Raw genomic sequence first — 23333 nt, forward strand, 5'->3', positions numbered from 1 at the left:
GCAAGCAAGGAGATGCTCTTTGATTTTGGTCCTGGTATCACCTGCAAATAGTGGTACTTATGAACTGAAAACTAAACCTGAATTTTGCTTTCAAACTTCTATTTAAGGTTGGCCGGAAAGCAAGGCACAGTTCTGTTCTAGGGACTGTTGGAGGAATCTCACTTTAATTCAAATACACCTGTGTATTAATAACCATACCTTTTCAAAATAAGCAATCACACTGCTGGCTTTTGCCCTCATTCCCACAAGTTAACTATCAGTTGTGCACACATTTATGTGTGGATTATCTCTTGAGATCGATGTGATTTTGAGCATGCAATAGCAGAGAATCACATACATAAAACGTTTGCAAGATCACAGCTCTGGCGACGTACTCTTAACTGAAATCGGGGCATGACACAGGTGCGTAAGTACACTGCAGATTAAACGACTTGCTGACTGCCAGTTTTCTCAGAGTAATGACCATCAAGTTGGCTGCTGTGCTTTTCTGGGGAATAAGCAAAAACCCAAAGAAAACTGAGCTTTTAGGAGTTTTTAGTAAATTAGAGAGGTTTCTGTGTAACTTTAAACACAATTAGCTAAGCTAGCAACACTAAGAAGTTAAGAGTTGTTTACCCATTAAAAGAAAGTGGGGAAATGGGTAGAAGTTTATGGGAACAAAAGTGGACTGCTGATGCCAGTGAAGTATTTTCCAAAACTTTCAGCATAGAATGAAGGCACCACGTGATCCCGTGTAAGAATATTGCAGCAGAAAGTAGTCACAAGTACTCAATATCCTCCCTGGGAAAACAGCTCCTGGTTTAGGGGAAATGAGCTTGGGGTTGGTTATATGCTAATTGCTTTTCATTACTATGTGTTAGCAAAGCTGTTTAATACTTGCTGTAAAGCCTGGATTTCACTCTCCTCTCATTTAATACCAGGTTAAATCTGGAATAATAAGCTCTCAAAAGCTTAGAGGTTCCAGTAAAATGAGATTCGGCTAAAAATTACATGTTGGTTTCTACTAGTAACAGTGTTCTAGCTTTGGTGCCCTAAGCAATGAAAGAAGCAAGACTGGTGAGAAAAAAGAATATGCTTCATTATGATATTGAATGATTTAGTAGAAGTTGCTGTGTCTTACTGCAAACCTTAGGAAGGATTTCCTTCTCTGGAGAGCCCGAACTCCCCCCATCCCCCTTTTCTTGGACTTTAGAACAATGAAAAATATAATAGTCAATTTTGAATAATTTCCAAGTGTTTGTATGATGTATTTTGCTTAAGTGTTGGAAAATCAAGATGTGCATGGAGCCAGATGGCTGTTATTTCAGTGTTTCTCAGGCAGCAATATCTGTGACTCTGAGGGCTGAACACTGAATGGGAGCTGTTTATCAGCTGAATGATAGCAAGATTTCTGATAAATTAAGCATCTTGGCCTGGTAGAATGAAGTATAAAGGTGATACTACAGTCATCCAAAATCGGCTTGTTATAAAGGTGCACCTCTGACTCTTTGGTTAAAACAATTATTCTGGAATGTATTTGTCTGTGGCTCTTCAGGACTTTTGAGTTAAAGCTTTCATGTAAATCTTGTCCTTGCTAGGAAAATTACCAGATGCTGACAGGGGGTGTCACCAGTGGCTCAGCTGAACATATGCTGCATATGGCTTGGCTGCAAGTGCTGGACAGGGAGGCCCTGTTCCCTGCTGCTGCAGAGACTGGTGAAAACAGGTTTTAAACCAACTGATTTCAGCACAATACAAAGCGTTAGCCTCTATGCAGTGTTCATCCTACCAATGAGACTGAATAACTATTCAAGCATAGATTGGCCTGCCAAAATTTTTGCTGCATCGAGAAAAGCTTAAGTGACACCTTTACTGAGTTATTTTACAAACGGTCGTTTTGAGGTACACAGCAATCCCAATATCCTTGCATCGAGGCTATGTTTGTATTATTTTGTGGTGAGGCTGGAATTGAAACTGAATCAGAGATTGAATGCAAAGCAGATGAATATGTCTATTTACCTTAATCATTATTTCTAATCCCTGAATTTGACACAACAGCGCTTCATAAAAAAATCAATTAACCATTTTCTGGAGTAAGTATTTTCTTGCTTTTCCAGAGAACATGCTTAAAAATATTTCACGCTTAAAAATATTTCCAGTTTGGGATGTTGCCACAGAATTTTGTGTTTCTTTGTGTCTCTCTTGCGAACCCGCCACAGGCACCCACCCGGCACCGCCACCTGCACGCCCACCTCACACCCACACATCCTGGCACCCTGCAGCTTTGAAAGATAACACGCGGAGAATAAGCTGAGGGCAATTGCATGTTCCTCAGCCTTTTCCAATTCACAGCACTCCTGCGCAGGTCCTGAGACAAATTTTGAGTCTGGAGCCATTTCAGGAGTCCCGTTGCTTGTGGAAGGAGTTTCCACTCACCTTCCTGCGCTTTTCTCCCTGCCCTTGGATGCTGACTTCTACCTCCTGCCCTTCAACAGCTCTGGTGCAGCCGGGGAAGCTGGTTCAACTCCCAGCCTGGCTGGAAAAAGCAGAAGGGAGGTCTGGCATCTCTCCCTTTAGGTGGTGGCACGCTCTTAGAATGGCTGGAGCCATCACTTCTACCTTCACCTGTAGAGACCAGGTGGATCGAAGGAGATGATGGTCCATGGGGAGCAACAGCATCGCTGGGTCAGCGTGTGCTAGCAGGAGAGAGCAAAGCAACCGTTCCAGTCCTGGCACAGAAACAGAAAGTTTGCTGAATTATGTCATGAAAAGGGAGAGGTGGGAAGAGGTCTGACTCAGGTATTTAGTATTGCTTAGACAAAAGACAACCCTAGGACAGAATTGGTGCAAACTGCCTCCCTTTCACACTGAGCTGGAAACATGGCCCACATCCCCAGCGTAGTATTTTAATTATGTACCCCAGCGTGTTGAAGGAATAGCTTCTATGGTTTTTTTAATTAGATTTCCTTAACTGGAAGTTTAACAAGATCTTTTTAAAAAGGACAGTGTCACTGACAGGTACCAAAGTGTCCATTTGCTATTTGCAATGTTTAGGCAAAGACAGCTCACCATTGTAAATTAACTTTTGTAGTAAGGAAATGTGTAATCTTTCAGGTTCTTTCAGGTTGTACCCTTACAAGACATAAATTATTAGCCAGATCTGCAAACTCCAGTTTAGAAGATTAATGAACCATCATCAAAATAGGCAACTGAGTCTTGAAATGGGCACTTTAGTCTGAACTCCTTTCAAAAAACTGGAATTTAGAGTTTGTCCTCTGCATGGGTAGGTAATGGATTATTTTCTCTGTGTGTACACTTTTTATAGCTCTCATCACTGTAAGCATCAAAGTCCCTGAGGAGCATTGATGGATTTGTCCTTGCAGGCCCATAGGTTATAAGGCACTATCCTATCATCACTTATTTTACACGTACGGCACTTAAGCTGAGAAAAGTATGCTGAACTGCCAAGGTCAGAAAGAAAGAAAATCCAGAATCTCTCTTCCCAGCCTCAGTCATAAAGACATCTTTCCTGCCTGAGATGGGGGTTTCATTTTTTCAGAAAATTTACCATTACTTTTGGGGCTGGTAAAATCCAGAGTTGTTTAACCTCTACTCATGGAATATGGGTGTCTGAGCCAATGGCCATAAAGGTCTCTTGGGGCACTGGTTCCAGTCCCGCACTGTTTCAGGCAATTATGCCATTTGGTACCTTAGATATACATAACTAACTCCATCTCAGGGTACTAAAGTCAGGTTTTCTTCCATGCTGTTCTAATAGGAAGATAGTTGCACAATTCTGATGTTCTGATCTTAAAAAAGTCTTCTGATTCCCCACCAAAATCTGACTAAACGTGTGCACCAGCAATATCTTATAGAGGGTGTCAATATGTATCATTTGTATTGCTTCCTAGAAACAATTATAATATTACAAATAACATCAGGCTGCAAGAGATTTTCTTGACTATCCTGATCATAAAAGATCTAATTTAATATGTATGGTTGTTTTTAACAGGACCAGTAAGCTAGCCCAAAATTTATAAATTTGTTATGTGTCTGATTCCATGTCCAAACAAAAAAGTTTTAGAGTGAGCAGCATAGTGTCTTTTCTGCATCTTTAAATCAGGTAACTCCTGGTCCTGCCAAAATAAATATACTGTTTGCTTAAATTTGATCATCCATGTTTAAAAAAAATACTCTTGATCTTATTATTAATAAAGAAGAAGGTAGGTAGTTACTAAGCACCAGAGAGAGGGATGACTATTAGTTAAAGGCTTATGATTGCTTTGAAGTTTTCAGGCAGGATAAATTCAGAGCATGTATTTTATTGAAAAGGCCCAGCACGTAAATGTTGTTGTAGCACTCATTGGTATCCACTTTGTTCAAATTGCTTTTTTCTAGCTTTTCCATTCCACAGGGTTTTTGATAGAGTAATTTCAAACAAGAAGTAGAAGTTATTAATACACTAGAGGTAGAATTAGCAAGAAGATTTTTTTCTTTTTCCTGAAAAGAAAGAGAAACACGGTGGAGATGGTAATTCAATCTTCTGGCACAAGAAATGTGCCCATGAATGTTAATTTAGTTCAGACTGTAACAAACCCAGCAAATTTGTCATTGTAAAAGGGGACTACACAAAGAAAAGTATTGATACTAATGGAAAAAAAACCTGTGTGGTTCTTGAAGCACATGAAGCAAGATCACCTAGAAGCCTCCTAACAACAACAAACCCCCAAATGATACCTATTTCTCCTTTTCTTAATCTTACTGACATATTCACTGTTCTGACCTCACGAATGCATCAAAAGCTGTCATTTTGCAGGGCTTTTTGCCCTGGCCACCACGGAGTTAACTAAGGTGCGCAGCTGCATTATCACCAGCTGGGTATTTCTGTTGCATCACGCTGGGCCAATTATTCTACTGAGACCTGTTATTTTATTATAATAAGCATCAGAAGCAAGATGATCTTATACAACTTTGCATAATTTCTACTGATGTGGCATCACCATTCCTAGTGAAGTCCACTACCTGCTTCACTTTTAAAGCAGTTCCATCTTTTCTCTTTTCCGATGGACTCCGTACCTTTGCGCTGTTGCTGTATCCCTGCTCCCTTCAGCACAGCTGAATTATTTAAGCCAGGGTTGGGTGCTGCTTGTGCTTCCTCCCCGAGCCCAGGGAGAAGCACCATCACTCAGATATCTAATAAACCCACGCACAACCCCTTGCTATGGCTCACATGCAAAAATGCATGAAGTGCTCCTCACTGTCACTCCAGTCCCTGGCCTGAGCGGTGCAAACACCCACTGCAGGTGGTCCTCAGCCCCCAAACTCCTCAAGGCCCTTTCTCTTTGCATTTATCCTTCCATTGATTTATTTTGGCCTCCTGGTTGCATAACAAGGCACCTTCATATCCTCAGGTAATTTTGGAAGGACAGTTTTGAATAGAGAGGACGGGATGGCAAGGTAATTAAGTGGGTGTGGAAGAAGGTTGATAAAGAGGTCTTAATAGTCACTTTTACATGTTATTATTCGAGCAAGGAAAATAAATACAGAATGGCTGTAGGGCCATCAGATGCCGCAGCGAGGGGTGTGACATAGGAAAGGATGGCAGGTAGAGCAGAGAAGGAAGAGAAAGCAAATGACTGCAGAGTGGGAGGATTCCAGCTCTCTGAGATCGCACCCTTTCCTCCCAACTAGTTCACATCATTTTAATGTACATCCACCTAACAGAAAATCTACTGTAACTCTTTTCAAGACAAGAAGAAAAAGAAAAATAGATAGGGTATATATTTTCCTTTCCATTTCTGTCTACTTTGCATCTCCATGGTCCTTTTCCTTCCTACATCTTACACTTTGTGAGACACAAAACAAAGGTGGAATTCAGCCTTCCTAATTGGTAACTGGAAGTCTTTATGTTTAAACACAATGATCTGTTTATTGGAAACTGCTCCTCTGTAGTACCAGCCATCTCTTCATGTCATGCTGTCTGAATAATGCCTCTTGAGGATAGAGAGAAAGAATAAGATCGCAGTCGGACCCCGTGGGGTTATAAATAGCATTCTAGCAGCCTGAAAGGCTGAAGCCATCATTAAGTTGCATGCAGCTGTATTGGTGTAGGTGGGTGAGTAAGAGCAACTCGGAGATGGGATAATGGTAACCTGGTACACAAGAGTCATTTTTCATTGATGGCGTCACTCCATCAGGCTATTGTGTTCTCCCTAAATTAGGTCTCTGTGTTTAACTGAGCCGAGCAAGCTCAGCGAAATAACCTCAGCAAAGCACATTTAAAAGAAGATTAGAGGGAAAAACAGTTCGTTATGTGTTCTGATTTAGACCAAGTTGTGATAAATTTTTCTCACTTTGGTCAGTAATTGCCTTTATCGGAAGCAAAGTAAATGCAACAGGAACTGGCCTTTCGGAAGTAGCATACCAGGTTCCTGCACAGGGGCAATGATGACTTTCACTTGGCAAATTAAGGAGTTAATACAGCAATTTAACCTAAGCTGTCCTTTGAGTGTTTTCCTTAGCAACACAACTCATTTTCTGGAATGGATATTTTCAGTGCCAAGACGACAAAGGTCTTGAATTTGGAAAATCCCTTTCCATTTATTATTACTAATTTGGTTGCAGATATACACAAATGGAAAAATCCTACATTAATTTCACACAGTTTATATATAAAACAGATGAAAATAATTAGCAGCCTATGTTAGTTTGAGCTTGCATACACAAACATACTACTCTTCCCTTGTTTCTAAACTGAGCAAATTGAGATCTTGATTGTGCTCCCAGTGAAGTCGGTGGGGGAGCTGCCTTTAACTTCAATAGATATATGACTCAGTTTAATTCCCCCTGTGGGACTTGTCAATGTGTAAAGATTCCTTGGAGGTTAATTGCTTGCAGGAAAGTCTTTGCCTGGGATGTAAAAGGAAGGTGCAAACTGCAGAACTGGAGCGTTAGCTGCATACTGCAGCCTGGAAAAGACACTGTCAATTAAAGCAAAGGGATCTCTTATTTCAGTAATCCTGCATGTTAATAATTAAATTTGGTCACTCATTAATTTAGAGTATGTCTTAGAGAGTCACTTCCTTTGCCATCTTGCCCAATAGCTGTTGAAGTAGGACAAATGCTTTTATGTTTTCCTGAAATGATTCCTTTTGGCTCTTTTTTTGTACTCTCTTTGAAGAGTACCTTTTTTAAAAAATCACTACTTTAAAAGAGACATTTAGAAAGTACGTATAAAAGAACCATGAAAGAAATAATAGACTTGTGGGAGTGGAAGAGAGGATTTCTAAACTACGTAGAAAGAATCATTCTCCTTTAGACTTTTCAGATTTAAGTGAGTGACTTTATTACACAAATGTGCCCTTCGCTATTCTGAGAAAGCTGAGATGTATCACTACCTATTAAAAAGTTGGGGGGGGCGTTGTTCCTTCATCATTAAAACTCTATATTCTTTCTCCCATGTCACAGTTTTTGTAATCCTTTCCCACCTGTATTACACTTGGAATAATCCTTCTCATTCCTTGTCACATGCGCATTAAACCTCTTTTAAATCACAGACTGAGAGCTTCTAAAACAAGCATTTCATTTTTTGTTGCTGTAAGTGTGATGACCATTGTCAAATCACTATTAAAAATCTCATGCATATACCGATCAGGAAGTTATTCTTTGAGTTCTCTTCATAAATTACTGTACTTGATCAACCATAACATGTAATGCTGGCACTGCCTCTCAGTTCACTGCAGCCTTTGTTACTCATCTGGAGTCAAACTATTACCCTGTAAATAACACAGGACATAGCTCGGTTTTTCAGAAATACCTATGAAAGTGCTATGAATTTGTTCTTATTGAAGCCTTTTCAAGTATTCTCAGTGGCAATATTAATCCTCTCAAGAAACAAAAAAAGCTGGAAAACCAGCCCAGAATGCCACTTCAAAAGCACCTTTTTTTAATCAGAAATTTGGATGACATTTTGCTTTTTTAGGATTGTAGAAAAACCTTTATATAGAAAGGACTAATTTGCTGAAATTTTGATTTGTAACTTTGAGGAACACTATGGCTTGTTTTTCTTCAAATATTGCAAGAAACTGGAAAGCGCTCAAGTTTATAGTCAGAAGAGTGATTTGCCTTCTTTCTCATGGAAGTCCTGTTGATAAAGTTTGCTTTGCATCATTTTATTAAACCTTGGTGTGACAGCATCTGGGTGCTATATACACTTCCCAGACTTTAAAAAAATAATAATTCAGATTAAGAAAAGATTTGGGTAATTATTGGTCTCCAGTACGGGAAGTTAATCCTGTTCTCAGACATACTCTTTAGTGTGCTGCATCCGTGCTTCACTAAATAGTACGCGCATGTGGAAGGACAGACTCTGACTCAATGAAGCTGCAAGAGTTAGGAGAGGGTTTAAGTACGCTACCAGTAGAATATGTATGACAAACAAGTCAGGAAGATTAAAACTATAGTATATACTTTTAGAAACTTGACAAATGTCTTAATTGACTAAATACTGTTATCTCTGTAATTGCAATTTTCTAGGTATTTCCTTTATTAAATGTTGTGACATTTAAAGAATACAACATAAAATATAGTCTTACCTAATTATCTAAAGTGAGCTTTTTAGTGTGGCTTTTTAAGAAAGTTAAGTTCTTGCGAGCATGTTGTTAGCGCGTTAATACCTTCTCGTGTCATTTCTGTCTTCTCAAGCAGTTTTTAACCTGCTGATGAGCTTCAAATACATTTAAAAGAAGGGTTCAGATCTCAAAGTTATTAGACTTCTTTAAGTTTCAGAAACACTCTTGGCTGGATAAAGGAGAGACACAAATTAGTGGTGCAGTTCAGCTCAATAGATTTTTCTGCTTTGTCTTTTTGTCCAGCTGGTAGATAGAGGACACAGGAAGAACTGGGGGTTCCCTTCTCTGAGGAGGCTTGTGGATTAAAACAGATATCAAAAATGAATGTGATGGATATAGCTGGGATATTTATGGAAAGGAATGTGCAGGAACATAGGAACAGAAATCCCTTGAAATTCAGGTTTGAATAGTCAGAAGTTTTTAAGCAACCAGCATAAACCGCTAGAGATACCAGGGACACTGTGAGATAAGTTTACAAGACCCATTGAAAGTGCTTTTAAAGTTAACTTCTGATATACTTCTTGTCTCATATAAATAATATTACCCTTAATTACATTGCTGAAGTAATTCTCTTGGCCATTCCAGTGCCTTCACCGAGTCCCTCTTCAGAGACTTTTCCCACAGCCTGAAGCAGACAGTTCTTCTCTGCGCTGACTCGAGATCTTCCCCCAGGTAGTCCCAAGCTAACATAGATCACCAGCCACAGTCCATATGGACCCTCTCCATACTGTGTCAGCATTTCCAGTCCTAATCTCCATTTCCTCTTTGCTTCCCATGCCCAACACTGTGGAGCAACCACTTTACTGCCTCATTTGAGTCATTCTTCAAAACTCACTCCTTCCATGGGGCATACCATAAAGCCAAAGCCAGCAAGACTTGGGCTGGTGACAGGCTGTCCCTGCTGCTGCTGACTGCCGGAGAATCCTGTGGTCACTCCCAGAGTTATTTGCTACCTCATTTGACCTACATCCCTTAAGCCCATTTGTTTGCCTCATCCCCTAACTACACCTTGCCTTTGAGAGTGGCTGTACTGCTCTCCAGAGAAGTAATTACAGCGTGTACAGTCATACCAGTCTCAGAGGAGAGGCAGTGGGGCTCCTGGCCCGCGTTACTTCTTTAGGGTGTCTGTTCTGCCACACACTCTGTGTTGTCCTGTTTTTATTTTGCCTCTTACCTGAGCTACATTAAAAGAGTTTTAATTATGTCTACAGCTCCAGTCCAAGTGTAGAAATATTTTTGGACAATAAACTGCTTGAGTAAGGACTACCAGTTGTTATGGGTCTTTGTCAGGAGCCACGACATGGGGCTGTAAAACATTGTCTCACAAAATTTTCCTTCTAGTATATAAGCGCTGTTTAGACTGTGCATGAAATGTTGTTCTTGCTGCTGACTCTGAGGAACAGGGGCAAACCAAAAGCTTGTCCACGTCTGGGACAGAAAGACAGCCAGGGAACCAAGCACAAGCATCTGAAAGAGCTTGAGCACATTGGAAAGTACTTCTTTTCCAGCATTCATGTCTTCAAGCTTAACAAAGCAAACCACACTTAGGAAAATATGCTGATGAGAAATTTGTGTTTGGCACCACAAACGCAACGCGGCCCCCGACGAATGTAAATACGACATTGAAATACAGTTAGATGTTACGGATTGTTCAGTTACAAAACAACCAACTAGCTGCTAAATACACTTTGCTGGGGTGAAAGAGAGTGGCAGGTGATCTGAGGCTGTTTTTTTCAAATACTTCGGGCTTACTAGGAGGCTCCGTTATGCCGTGTGAGGAGGTGGACTGTTTAACCCGCAGATGATGACTGGGAGAATAAACTCGCGTTTGCGAAGTGGGGGGGTAGAAGTGGTACCGGTGCCGTCCAACGGGTTGTGCTCCGCGGCGGGAGCCCGCCCCGCTCTCCGCCCCGCCCCGCCCCGCTCCGCCCCGCCGGCCGCTGCCCGGGTGCGCGGCGCTTCCCGCCCGCCCCCCCCTCGGCCCCGCTGCCGTAGCGATGCGGGAGCGGGCGGCGGCGGCGGGGACGGGCTGAGGAGGCGGCGGCGGCGGCGGCGGCGGGGTCCCCCCCGGCTTCCCCCAGGTAAGGGCGCTGCTCCGCGGGTCGCCTCCCTGCCGCGGCGGGGCAGTCGGCGTGGAAATCTGCGAGCGGTGCAAGAGCACAAGGGCAGGACGGGGTTTCGGTGCCCGGGGGGCTTCTTTTGTCCGGCCCCGGGTGCCGGGTCGGGGGGGGACGACGGGCTCGGCTCGGCTCTGCCTTGCAGCCCGGCAGGCTCCCGCCGCGCCCCTGTGAATGAGGGGGGGGGGGGGGGATTAAAAGCAGCGGCGAGGGAGATTTCAGGCTGAAACGCGAGGAAAATCCGTTTATCCCCAGAGGGACAGAAACTCCTTTTCCAGCGCTCTCAGGAGGCAGCAGCCTTAAAACCGGTGGGGAGGACAGAGGCTCCCGAAACTCCTTTTCCAGCGCTCTCAGGAGGCAGCAGCCTTAAAACCGGTGGGGACGAGCCCCGAAACCGCCGCCGCTGGCGAGATGCTCCGTGTTCGCCCCGGACGGGACCTGCCGCTGCCCCCCGGGCCCAAGCACTGGAGTTGGGGTTTGGGCTGCTGGGTCTCCCACGCTCAGCTCCGGGAGATCCCTTGTACAGCACGTCCCAGTCACAGAGACTCCGGTCGCTTCCAAATTCGAGTTTTCCTGGCGCTGTCGTGACAGCGTAGGCTGGCTGCTGGCTTTATGTACCTCTGAACCTTTTCTTTGGCTAGGGAAAAACACTTCGCTGGGCGCTTGGTGTGACTCTTCGGTTCACCTGCTAGGGGACAGACAAGACAGTTGAGTGTCATGCAGCCTTCTGACAGTAGCAAGTGTAGGAAAAAATACATCTATTTCCCTCTTCGTTGCCTGCTGGTTGAGGATTAGGTGGCACCTGATGGATGTGCTCGGTTTTTTTGGATGAAAACTTCTCACGTGTCCCAGGGCTCAGTGCTGAGCAGGAAGACCAAATTGCTGTTGTTGGGGGTTTCTCTTTAAGTGTGTATGTGGATTATATTTAGTGTTGTAAGGTAGGTGTGGTAGTCATACTGAATTTATGAGGTTATTAAGCATTAGGGAAACAAGTACATACTGAAATTATTCAGGTCTGTTAAATTGCTAATGAATGCAATTATACTTCGAGGGAGTTATGAGTGCCTTCTCCTCACCACTGCAACACACCTTTGTTCGGCAAAAAAGAACCTCGTTTCGTGTGTGTCTTTATTTCCTACAGTGGGACTCAAACTTTTTTGACTTGGGGACTTTGTAAGGTAATTTCTCTCACAGTTGCTTTTGTTCTCCTGATGCAGGCAGTGCAGCCTGAGGAGCTCAGTTCACCCAGTCGATGTGAAAGCAAGACAGACCAAGGTGCAGCAGATGAAGGAGAGGCAGCGAGGTCGGCTGGTGGAGACAGCAGTGTCACTTTGAGCTACCCCAGCCTCCGTCTCCATGCGTACAGCATCGAGAGCATGACAACATTTCCGAATGGCTGTGGAAATGGCACCACCGTTACTTGTATAGTTATGGATAATAAAGAGCCCCAAAACCAGACTACCTGTGTCAGTCATAATGGGGGATACAGCACCAGCAACAGTCATGAGGAGGAAATTCAAGAGGATAAACTCAGCCCTTCCAAAATCATGCGCTTTTTCACCACCCCTCGGAAACGGGCTAATTCCAGCTCTGACAGGCCTCGTTCTCTGGTTTTGATGGGCAACTCGTCCACATGGAATGCTTTGTCTTCCATCAGAAAAATGGGATCTTTCAAGAAGCTGAAATCTTCGGTGCTCCAAGGAATCCAAACAAGGGAATGCTCAGACATCTTAAACGAGAATGGCGTAGGCAAACATGGTTCAAACGGGGCAGTGGTGCGAGTTCAGACTAACAGGTATTCCTATTCGGGGCCTCTACATGATTTCCAGAATGCAGTGGATGGTTTAGCTTCTGACTGCTCTGATGCGGAGGAGACGGATGAGTCTTTCCTGAGGAATACTCATCGCTCGCGCAGCATTAGGCGGGCTTACGGTGCTGGCCGCATAAACTTGCTAGACACAGATAAAGTTCAGAGTCATCACAACTGTAGTAGGCCAACATCACCTGTCATCGCAGAGCCAAAGATCTGTGAAATTTTAGTGAAAGACTCTGAAAACAACAGGATCATTTATCGGAGAAGCAAAAGCTCAGATAATTTGAACTTTCTGAAAAAAAGTTCATTCAAACGGAAGTCCACCTCCAACCTTACCGACCTCAAGGTTGCAAGTGAAAACCAGATGCCAACAAGGACTGTGAGTGTTCCTTCTGCTGACTCGGACAAAACCGGTGGGAACCCCGGGAGGAGATCCAAGCGATGGAAGAGCCCTATCAGGGCAAAGGATTTTGACCGAGTTTTGAAACTTGTCAGTAATGTTACAGATGTCGCATGGAAGAAGGATGGCCCTAAGAGCACAGCTCCTTCTCCCAGTGAGCAGTCCCAGAGAACAAGGTCAAACAGCAGACTGCACGATGACTACTCCCGCAGGGTTTCCAGCAGCACGGATCATGACAGAAAGAGATGCACCTCCCCGGTATCTAGTCCAGACTCTTCCTCACCAGGAACACCTTGTCTGCAAAGCCCCGCAGTTGCTCAGGATAAAGAGACTGAAATGAATGTAGCTGTTGCTGAAGACAAAAGCCTCAGGACATCATCGGGTATCCCAGACTCTGATAGTTTATCACCCACGCTGAATGACATTAGTCCATTTCCCAATGAAGTGTTTTATTCGGACTCGGATGAACCAAAAGCTACCCAGCAGTTTACATACGAAGCTGAAAACCCTCACGTTCCCATCAGGCCGACTACTCCAAAGCCTCAAAGTCCCACTGCAGAGAAGGTCAAGTGCAGTATGAATTTCCAGTGCCCAGACCATCACAGCACATTGTCCCTGAGCTCATCGGAGAGCGAGGAGAGAGTCGAGGTACCGGGGCTGAAGTTGGGCAGGAATCCTGTTTGCTTCCAGGACTCGGTGCAAACTGTGTACTATGATGATGGAAATGAAGACAGTGGCATAAGCAGCCACTCTCAGCTGAGCCTCAATTTAGCCTCTGGTGCTGAAGAGAAAAAGGAAGAGGTAAGAAAGAAAGCAAAATCTTTTAGAAGCTGCATATATATCCATCAGATTTTGTCTTTATTAATGCAAAACAATGCAAACAATGCAAAATAACCTGAGTACTAATGGCTATTGCAGCTCGTTATTGCTAAAATATGCTGACAGCAATTATTTCCTTTAATATATTCTCTTTGGATGCTAACATCAAATTATTTTTTCTTTGTGCTTTAATATCAAAGAAAGTTTTGGCAGCAAAGCTATTCATGTATGTTTTCAAGGGCAGCTTACTGCACCCTGCTGATACACCACCTTGTCATGTGCTCTTGTCAGTTTTTACCAGCCTAAGCAGGGTCTGGCCGTGTTTCCTTCCAAGCTGAAAGGTCTCTAAAGAGTCTGTATATTTTGAAGGAGTGTTGATTCAGTGTAAAACACTTTGCCTGTGGAAGCCTTGCAGAACATGGTAGTACTTGTAGAGCAGTGTGGCGTGGCAGGTACAGTAGAGGTTTAAGCATTCAGTTGTATCTGATGTTTTCACTGTCCAGTGATGGCCATGCTGAGGATAAACTGTTTGGTTATTTATTTGCCTGCAAATTTCAAAGAGCAGTACTTTAGATACTGGGCTGAGTGTGTGGCTACTCATGTTTTGGTGAAGACACCAGTGTTTCACTGCACCTAACGCATGATTTCATACTCTCAGTAGATGGGTAGATAGATGTATTGCAGCACCTCTGAGGTAAGTTCATGTAATAACCCTGTGCCGTTACCTAAAGCACTGTGTGAGTTGGCACCAGAGCAATTTTGGCAGTGTTGGTGAAGAGCTGCCGGACGTATCCTGCACCCATCTGAAATGGTGTGGCTCACCTCAGCCCCAGCGATGGGCCGTAATGTGGTTTTGAGCTACTCAGGGTGAGGCGGCAGAGAGAGGTTTGCTGCTCATTGGGAAAAATAACACCAGGGCAAAAATCCCTCTGGATCTGTATGAATATGGAAACCATTTACAAAATAAAGCTGACATGTCTTTTATGCCACCTCAGTTTGACTAAAAGCATCTTGTCCCTTAGGTACGAGATAGACAAAGGCAGTTGTTGCAGCTGCACAAACTTCAGCCTTTCATGCTGTACAGTCTTACAATGTCTGTCAAGCCATCTTACTTTTGAAAGCCTGGCGTGGTTTTTGCGAACTAACTGTAAATAGTTACAGAGCTTATCAGTATTGTCCTTCTGCTGGAGAAAAGCAAGTTTGTTTACTGTAGTGCTTGCAGCTATGGTAAGATTGGAAAACTAAACCCAATGTGTGTAAATGTTGGGGCTCTGAGGTTATTCCCTCCTCTGGAGTCCCAGAGTTGCCACAGCCATCCATCTTTCCCAAAACTCTCACTTAAGAGCATATGCAAGGAGATGCTTTCACACTGCCAGAAGAGGCAAGAGCCCTAGTGTGGACGCCTGTCAGTTGCATTTCTCGGGAATAAAATGGGAAGTAGAATTAATGCTACTCATCTACCATCTAGTGGTGATCTGCCATCATGACCCCAGAGAAATTCAGCTGGTCCCTCCCCTTGGCTCCCGACAAACCAGTACAGTTTTCAAATGAACGTGTACATTGGGTGGATAAAAGTTACTGCAGTTTTAGTTTTAACACCACATTCTGTTATTATCTAACATGCAATTTAAACTTTCTCTTTATATTATGACATATTTTAGGTTAATTTTGAGTGCCTTTTAGTGCTCGCCTCTGTTGTCTAAAATACAGAGCGTGCACTGGTGGCAGCTCTGGGTTTGTGTAGCGGGCAGGCGGCCGGCGTGGGATGGAGCCCTGCAGGAGATGAAGGACACGGTGCCCAGGGGACGGACTCCTCGGGGGGACTGTGGCCCCCTCCTTCTGCTGTGAGCCCTGCCCGGAGCCCCCGCGTATGGCAAAACAACTGCAGCCACCCAAACGATGCAGCTGCATCCAGACCTCTCTTCTGATCCAAAAAAGCAAAGCTCTTGGAGGTGGGAGTTGCGGATCGGAAGCAGGAGCTGTGCAGGACAGGGTTTACTTCTGTCTTACTATGTAAGGGGTGTAAACTCTGTCCTCGCTTTTTTCCACGCCTGCTCCTCATCCCATAGGCAACCCTAAAGCTGTGGCACTCAGAGTGACTGCAAAACAGGGAGAGTGGTATGGTTTCTCCCTGCCATTCCTTTGAAGGGTTTCATTGCTCATTTCCTTGCTCCTCCTTTACAGCATGGTTTCCTCAGCATGGAGGTAGCTTGGCACCAAAGATACTTATGCCAGGTTGTTTTTTAATTGGAGTTTATTCAGCCCGCAGGCACTTTTATGAATGCCGCATACTCACACAATGAGGTCATTGGGGATTGAACTTTTGACTACAATTCATTTTTAATTCTACCTTACACCTTCACGTTACAGAACTGTACCCACCTGGCGAGTTGTTCCTGCGACAGTCAAGTGCTTGGTTCATTCTCAACAATCATTTGAGATGCAACACTGAGCCATGCAAATCCCAAATTTTTAAGACTTTGTCTGAACCTTAAATACACTGTTGATGGACAAATCTGCACTGTTTCCATGTTTCATGCATCTTCTTTTCTGTATGGATTTCATGTAAAAGCCAGTATGTAATCCGGTGCAGCCACTAAAATCTCTGTGGCTTGGAGACATATTTCAGTACAAAGCTTACAAGGTGCTAAGCAGTCAGGCTCAAACGTGTTCTTCTTTCAGGACTGGCTGCCGTAGCTGGAAGCAAATCTAGTTTATTCCCTTACCCACTCATCTAGTAGATTAGTCAGTAAATTAAGTCTCTGGAACTTGGTCTATCTCTATATTTTCCCAAATGTGGAAACGAAACATTTCTACCTTGCTTTTCCCTGACACTGTAAGGCTGATTTTGCAGTATTCGCACAAGGGTGTTTATCCATTTACCTGAATCGATGTTTTGGGGATTTTTTTTCCTATGCGATTCAGTCTTGAGATCCTGTCACTTCTGCCACTTTGTTGGTTTCACCAAAATGCAAGATTTGGACTGGAGCAGGGGAGGTTTGGCCTTCTCGGTTGTTGGTGCTGCCAGAGGTTGCTTCCCAGGGAAGAGCTAATTAAGTGCAGCCTGGATCCATGCCTCAGCACTTCTTCAGCTAGAGGCATGGGTCACCAAAGCTCATCTGTGACAGCCCATGCTTTCTCAGTCTGCTTTATGCCACTGTCGCTTATATTCAGTATGTTGCTTTTAAGCAGCATCAAGAGATGATTAAGGACAAGTTTGTATTTGGACTGTTTTGCATAGTCTTTACTTTCCTGAAGAAGAGCCCCATGTCACTGTAAATAACAAAAACTTAAACTCTCTGCTTTGGACTGGCATGTGTCAGCCACTAAGGCTACTGAAATAAAATACTGTTCTGAATTTGTTACAAAAAAGACAAATCAATTTATCTGACATTTCACCTAGTCTTTCACAAGCTTTTAGAGCACCTGCTATTTAAGTTGCCTTGCTGGCATCTGCCTTTGCAGTACACCAGACTTTTTATTACTTAAATACCTTATCTGCATGACTATAAGTGAATGATAAATTACAGTGAAGAGGTAACTCTGCTGTAATTAGGGTTGAGTCACATTTTGTTTACAGAGTGTATTTTAAGTGCTCTAAGACCTGTCTGTTGACTCATTTATGTCAGTGGTCCCAACTAATCCACATCATCAGTCCCCCAGCGCTCAGCTCTTGGCAGGGTTGAGCTGGTCTGTCCCGTACAGGTCTCGGGGCTCCGAATATTGAGCATGGATGGCTTAACTTGGGAGACAGCTTATGGAGGAGAAGAGGAAGAAGAGCTGTATGGGTGGGAATATGGAGAGGATTCAGCTCTGTCCTCACTGTTCATCCTCCCTATTTCTTGCTTCAGAAAGTGTCCTCACAGTGAAGGACCAAAGGGTGGTGGCTGGATGTGGTCATGTTGAATACCCACAGGGAGCATGCAGCAGCCAGGAGCTGAGGATGGGCATCCTTGGTACCTACCACAAACTCCCGAGTGCTGTGGGGCTGGGGATGGACACACCTGCTAGGAGCTAGCTGGCTTCAGCTCTCTGAACTCTTCTTTTTGGATTTATTCACCCTGGTTCATCCACATGCAATTTAGAGTGCGGCTTAATCAGCTTAATCTATATAACTGAAAATGTGGTAAACTGTGAAGGATGATTAGGTAAAGTGAGTAAGGGAGCGAACTTCTTAAACAGGGTTTACTCCTATGGTGCTTGTAATTTGGAGCAAGGGCTCACCACTCCAGTGGCACTCTGGTCTTGCTGGTTACAGAGCCGGGGGACAGAGCAGCAGAGCACTGTAACGGGCTCTCAGCAGCATCTCTGACAGCAAACAGGTTTCAGTTAGACCGAGTGATGCTGGATTTACACTAAACTCCCCGAGCTGCTCTGCACAAGTCAGGATACCGTCACACGACGTCTCCACAGTCGCTCAAAGAGCGACTTCCAGGAGCGCTTGCCCAGACCTAAACCAGAAACCACTGCGCATTGCTATAAACCCAAACTGCAGAACCAATCACTGAAATGATGCAGAAGGGAGCCCTCAAAGGACACAAATACCTTCCTGTCGCAGCAAAAACTCTTCCAACTCACTGCAGCAGAGCTGTCAGCCATTCAGTACAGCCTGTAATTGTTTGTTGCTGTAGCCTCTACTAGGAAGAAGAAAAACAAGGCAGTGGTGACAGTAATCTGAATTTTGGATCAGGTTAAATTTTAGACTGAGTGACTCTGCAGTGCTGAATAAAATTGGCCATTCCTGAAAACCATAGAGTAATAGAGGAGTTACTGTCATCCCTACAAAAGGGTCTGTGGACGCTGAGAGGGGGAGCTCAGATGGACTCCGCTGCAGTTAACCTGTGGCAAGCTGCTCACTTTCCTTACTGCATTTGTGCTCCTCTGCCTTTCCAGAGTGTCTGATATTTGATTCTGCTGTAGCTCTCCTCTGACACCTTAATAATACCCAGTTGCTGCTCACCCTGTGATCAGGAGTAATAGTACCCCAGAGAGTGGGATGGCACTTCTAGCCATGTAATTTGTTTTTTACATCGAGCGTGGTGTTGAGTTTCGGCACCAAAAGCCCTTCTCAACGCTAGGAGGTTGTGATGTCCAAGTTGAGCAGAGGCAGCTGTGGAGTTTCCCCTGAGCCACCCACGTTTCCCCTTTCTGGCATCCGGAGGCTGTGGTGCCACTCGTGGTACCGGGATGCTGAGCGGGATGCTGTGGCAGGCTGGGAGACTGGCTGGGTGCTGGAGGAGACCGAGCACAGAATCCTCGATTTTTCCTACTCCAAGCTCAACCACAGCAGCCTCGCCCTTACTCCATGCTCTAGGATGTAATAGTTTGCAGACGTAGAGTTGCCCAAGGCAGCTCCACCCCACACAAACTGGAGTTTGTGACTGCTGCTGGGACCCGCTGGTGGCTGGGTTTGGGTTTGGGTTTGGGTTTGGGCTTGGGCAGGGATGCCGAGGCTTTGCTCTGGAAGGGTGGAGAGAAGGGGGAACCAGAGGACCTCCGCCTGGAGAGACACTGACGAGACGCAAAAAAAAGCCTATGGCTTTTTATGTTTTGCTTTGTTAGCATAAAGTTCCACTTTCAACCTGTGGTTGTCATCTGGCTTTTGAGGTTTGCCAGTGGGTATTACAAAAACAGCCCGGCAAAAGTTGCTTGTTTTGCCAAATAAAAGGGAAATGGATTTTTTTTAGACCTGTTACTTGATCTGGGGTGTTCTAGAAATTACTTGGGGATTTATTTAGGGATTATTAATGCCTATAGATCTTCTAAGAAGAGGCAGAGGATATGAATACTCCTTCGCTATACACTACATGCTTGCTGTTCCAGTTGAGATACTGAAATAAAGAAGGGACCCTGTTAGAGCATCACCCAGCCATCCCCAAGTATCAGTCACTGGAAAACTAGTGGAAAGAGTTTTCTGGTTTTAGCATGCTGGCATTTTTATATGACCGGTGAGATTACTTCTGCAAAGCAAATACATTTCACTGCAAACTCCGCTATGCCATTTGGAAATATGTTAGCTGATTTGGTTTTGGAAATGAGTTAGAGGAGAGGATGAAGGAAATCCTTGAGGCTGAAGAACAGATTTGAGTGTCATGACATCTGCTTGTCATTTCCAGTTCAGCCCTATGCTTCCTCTGTGACTTACATGACTTAACTGCTTTGTGTGTCCTCCTTATCTGTGAAATGTGGATATTATGAAGGTGAACTCGCTTATCTTGGGAAGGCATGTTGCTGAGAGGGAAAGCATTATGCTTGTTGATTATGATAAGGAGGCTTTCAAGGATCAGCTTAAATGAAGCAAACCCGCATTAAAAATGCCTTAGAAATATATGGCTAAATTTTGATTGGGGTTGTATCTATATAGCCTGATCTTTTAATGCATTTTTATAGGTGTATTTGTTAGTTAGAACCCCACAATTGCTTTGATGTCAACAAATTCCAAGAGTAGAATTATATAAATTTTTTCCGATTTCTAAAACTTCCAAAATGAGTGTTTTACTACAGTAGTTTGTGTTGCTAATGAGGATTGATTTTACAATATTACAAGGCATAGTTATATAATTTTACTTCATTACAATGCCTAGTATTTCCTGCACCTGTTCTAGGAGCTCATACTAGTGTAGTGCAGTGGTATTACTTTAGGGGGTCCTCCTTGGAAGCAGTGCTCTGCAAATTTTTAAACTGTGGGTCCAAATTTTTAAACTGGGGTGGGGCGGGGGGGAGAGACAAGGCTGATTATGCTGTTATGTTTATAACTTCCAAGCAGCTAAAACTTATGTTAAATTTTGAATATGGATGTATTACTTTGATTTCTTTTGCTTTGCTTGTTTGTATAGGTGTAAATGCATATGTTCTTAAACTTTTTTGCAGTTGTTTCACAGATTGTATTCTCCTGTCTTGCAGACCTGTCTCGCTTGAATAGCACTGTGTATTCTAGGGATAATCAGTGCATTTATTTGGGGTCTTCTCAAAGGCTAATTAAAAAGAAAAGATGCTAGGGGCAGAAGAGGCAGGGGGATGTAAAGGAAAAGAATATAGTGCAATTTGCATTTAATTAGAAAGGAACAGATGGAAATTTTCTTCCTGTAAGTGAATTGGACTGGTTTAATAATTCTGGTTGGTTAGTGATAGAAGATGCAAACACTGATTGCATGGGTGCTTTCTTCTACAGTACAAACAATCATTTCCATGGTAACTATTGCTGTGGTGGTATCACTGTTGGAAATTGTCAGCCTGTTGGATCAATAGGGAATCACTGGGCTCTCATAATGGTTTAGGATCTTTTTATAAAATCTGGAAAGGAAGCAATAAATATATTTTCTCTGGGAGGCTGTATTGTATCCGGAGTCTTGTAATCTCTTTGTCTGTCACAACAGTTTGCAAATAAAAATGTTGATCATGTCCATGAAACATAAAACAAGCTTTTGACCTCCGTTAGTAGTGATGATAAATGAACTTCAACTAATGCTCCCCCGCTGCTGTTTAACAACAGGAAAAAGTGCAAAGGTTGCCTTTTATCATGTACCTGGGTGGAGACATGTTGTGCAGAATTTACTCTCTTAAGTGAAGGTGATAAAAGAATTTGTGGCCACTAAGTCATGATTACTTGGTCCTTTATGATTTTGGTGGCTTATATGAACTGAAAAATGAATTCTAATATTACTACTGAGTTCCTAGCATTTGGCAGTTACTGCATTATACAGAAATATCAGCTATTCAATGGTCACCAATTATAATACTGGCATACAGCTGTCATTGTAAGCATAAGAAGTTTGTACATTTTTATATAGACCCCTAAATGTACACAGAAATGTGTACTCATGATCAAAATACAGAGATACCTACATGACATAGCACAAATACTGTGAGGCTTTTAAGCCTTCTCATTTACAGAAGAACATGACTGATTATCCATTCACAAGTTTTCACTGAGAATATGTAGTAATTGTGTTCTGAAACTTCTCAGCCTACTCAGGTTTTCCTTGTAACTTATTCTCAGCCAGAATTATCATGTTTCGTTTATCATACCTTTTTATAAATTGCATTTGGAAATTAATATGCATTTATTGTAAATTATTAGATTTTGATTATCTCCTTTCTCTGGATTAGAAAAAGGCACCTGTATTTAGCAAGGCTGCATTTCAGTCAGGCAGCTCAAAAATACAGAGGTACCAAAACAAGAAGCATTGCAACTTACTGTGGAGCTAAGGAAAAGAAAAAAGGCAGAAGGGGGCCAGGATGCTCTTTCCCCTGGAGACCAGCAGGACTAGGGGTCCTTGTCCAAGAGGCACCTACCTGTGAATTCCCAGCAGATTGCCAGGTAGAGAAAAAACTTTCAGGAGATTTAAGTGTCCCTTATACTGCCATGCTTTTCTATATGGATACGTTATGCAGAATTAATTGTATCAGTACATTTAGAACATAAAAATAAAATTTAAAAAATCCAGGGGGTTGAAATGCAGATTAGTGGGCAGGGAGCCTCAGCAATGTACACAGGCATCAACATGTTTGTAGAGTGGTGATTTTATTTTCATTAGGGAGTTTACTGGCATAAATACATTAACAAAAAATCACCCAGGGATTTTTTTTCCTTGCCATCATGGTGGCAGCAGTGTGTCAGCCCTCACAAGTGTACCAGCAGCAGCAAGCTGACCAGCAGCGGGCTGTGTTGGGTCAGACTTACAGTTTGGGCTTTTTCTGCAGTGGAGAGTGTGGTCAGGTATAGTGTTATTCACGGTTGGCGTAACTGTGCCAGCAAAAGTCCTGCCATGCAATTTCAGGTACTGGCAATTTTTTGCCATTTCACTGATAGAAGTTGCATCCATATAAGCAACACTTTACCAGTACTGTACAGATCAGATCTCATGCTCCTTGGGCAGTGCTCCCTCTGAAGACAATTTTGGGTGCTGAATTTATCAAATACACACTGTAGTCTGAGTAAGAGTTGCAGAACCTGGCTCTCATCTGGCTCTGAAGTCTAAGCTAAGATTTCAGTAGTTAAAACGCCTGATGCTGATGTTGCTTACGTTGGTATTAATGAGTAACAGGGAATGCCAATAGCAGTCATGTGCCATTAAATGCAACAGGGTTGTACCAGTGCCAGGTCGAGTTGAGTGAGGTCATGAAAAAGTCCTTGAAGCTGCTGTGCCTGGGTTGGGAAATCAGTCTGGGACCAGGCAAAGGAGGGATTTGGTCCGGCTGGGCTCAGACTCGGCGGTGTAGATGTCTACCTGGAGCAGCCTGGGAAGGTTCCTGCTGGATCGGGATCGGTGTGGTCAGGGGGTCCTGGGGAGCACACCCTAACCAGCACACCTGAGAGTGGCACCTAGAGCCCAGCCCAGTCACCTAAGAACAGCTGTCAAGTGCAATGAAGGGCAGGTAACCAAGACAGCTGTGCACAGCTGGAAAGCACCTTGTGGGGAAGCTGCACCTTGCTGGGGCAGGAGATGGGGACCAAGCAGGGTTCCCCACAGCGTTGGGGAAGCGTTGTAGTGCCGTCCACCTCTACCTGCAGTCGGGTTTGGCACCTGATTCCTGCCTGTAGCGCTGCCCAGCTGATCCGCTCCGTGGGCTTG

General features: G+C 43.7%; 1 protein-coding gene across 4 annotated transcripts in view; it reads left to right on the forward strand.

Moving 5' to 3' along the window:
• SPATA13 (spermatogenesis associated 13) overlaps positions 1–23333 on the forward strand; it is a 161621-nt gene that overhangs the window by 101767 nt on the left and 36521 nt on the right. For 3 of the 4 annotated variants that reach the window (XM_069808138.1, XM_069808135.1, XM_069808137.1), the window contains exon 2: positions 11944–13740. In XM_069808138.1, the coding sequence (XP_069664239.1) occupies positions 11944–13740 (1797 nt within the window). Of the gene's footprint in view, positions 1–10614; positions 10691–11943; positions 13741–23333 lie in introns of those variants that run through there. The other variant, XM_069808136.1, reaches the window with a different exon arrangement.

Source organism: Haliaeetus albicilla, chromosome 20, assembly GCF_947461875.1.
Source record: "Haliaeetus albicilla chromosome 20, bHalAlb1.1, whole genome shotgun sequence".
Taxonomy (NCBI): domain Eukaryota; kingdom Metazoa; phylum Chordata; class Aves; order Accipitriformes; family Accipitridae; genus Haliaeetus; species Haliaeetus albicilla.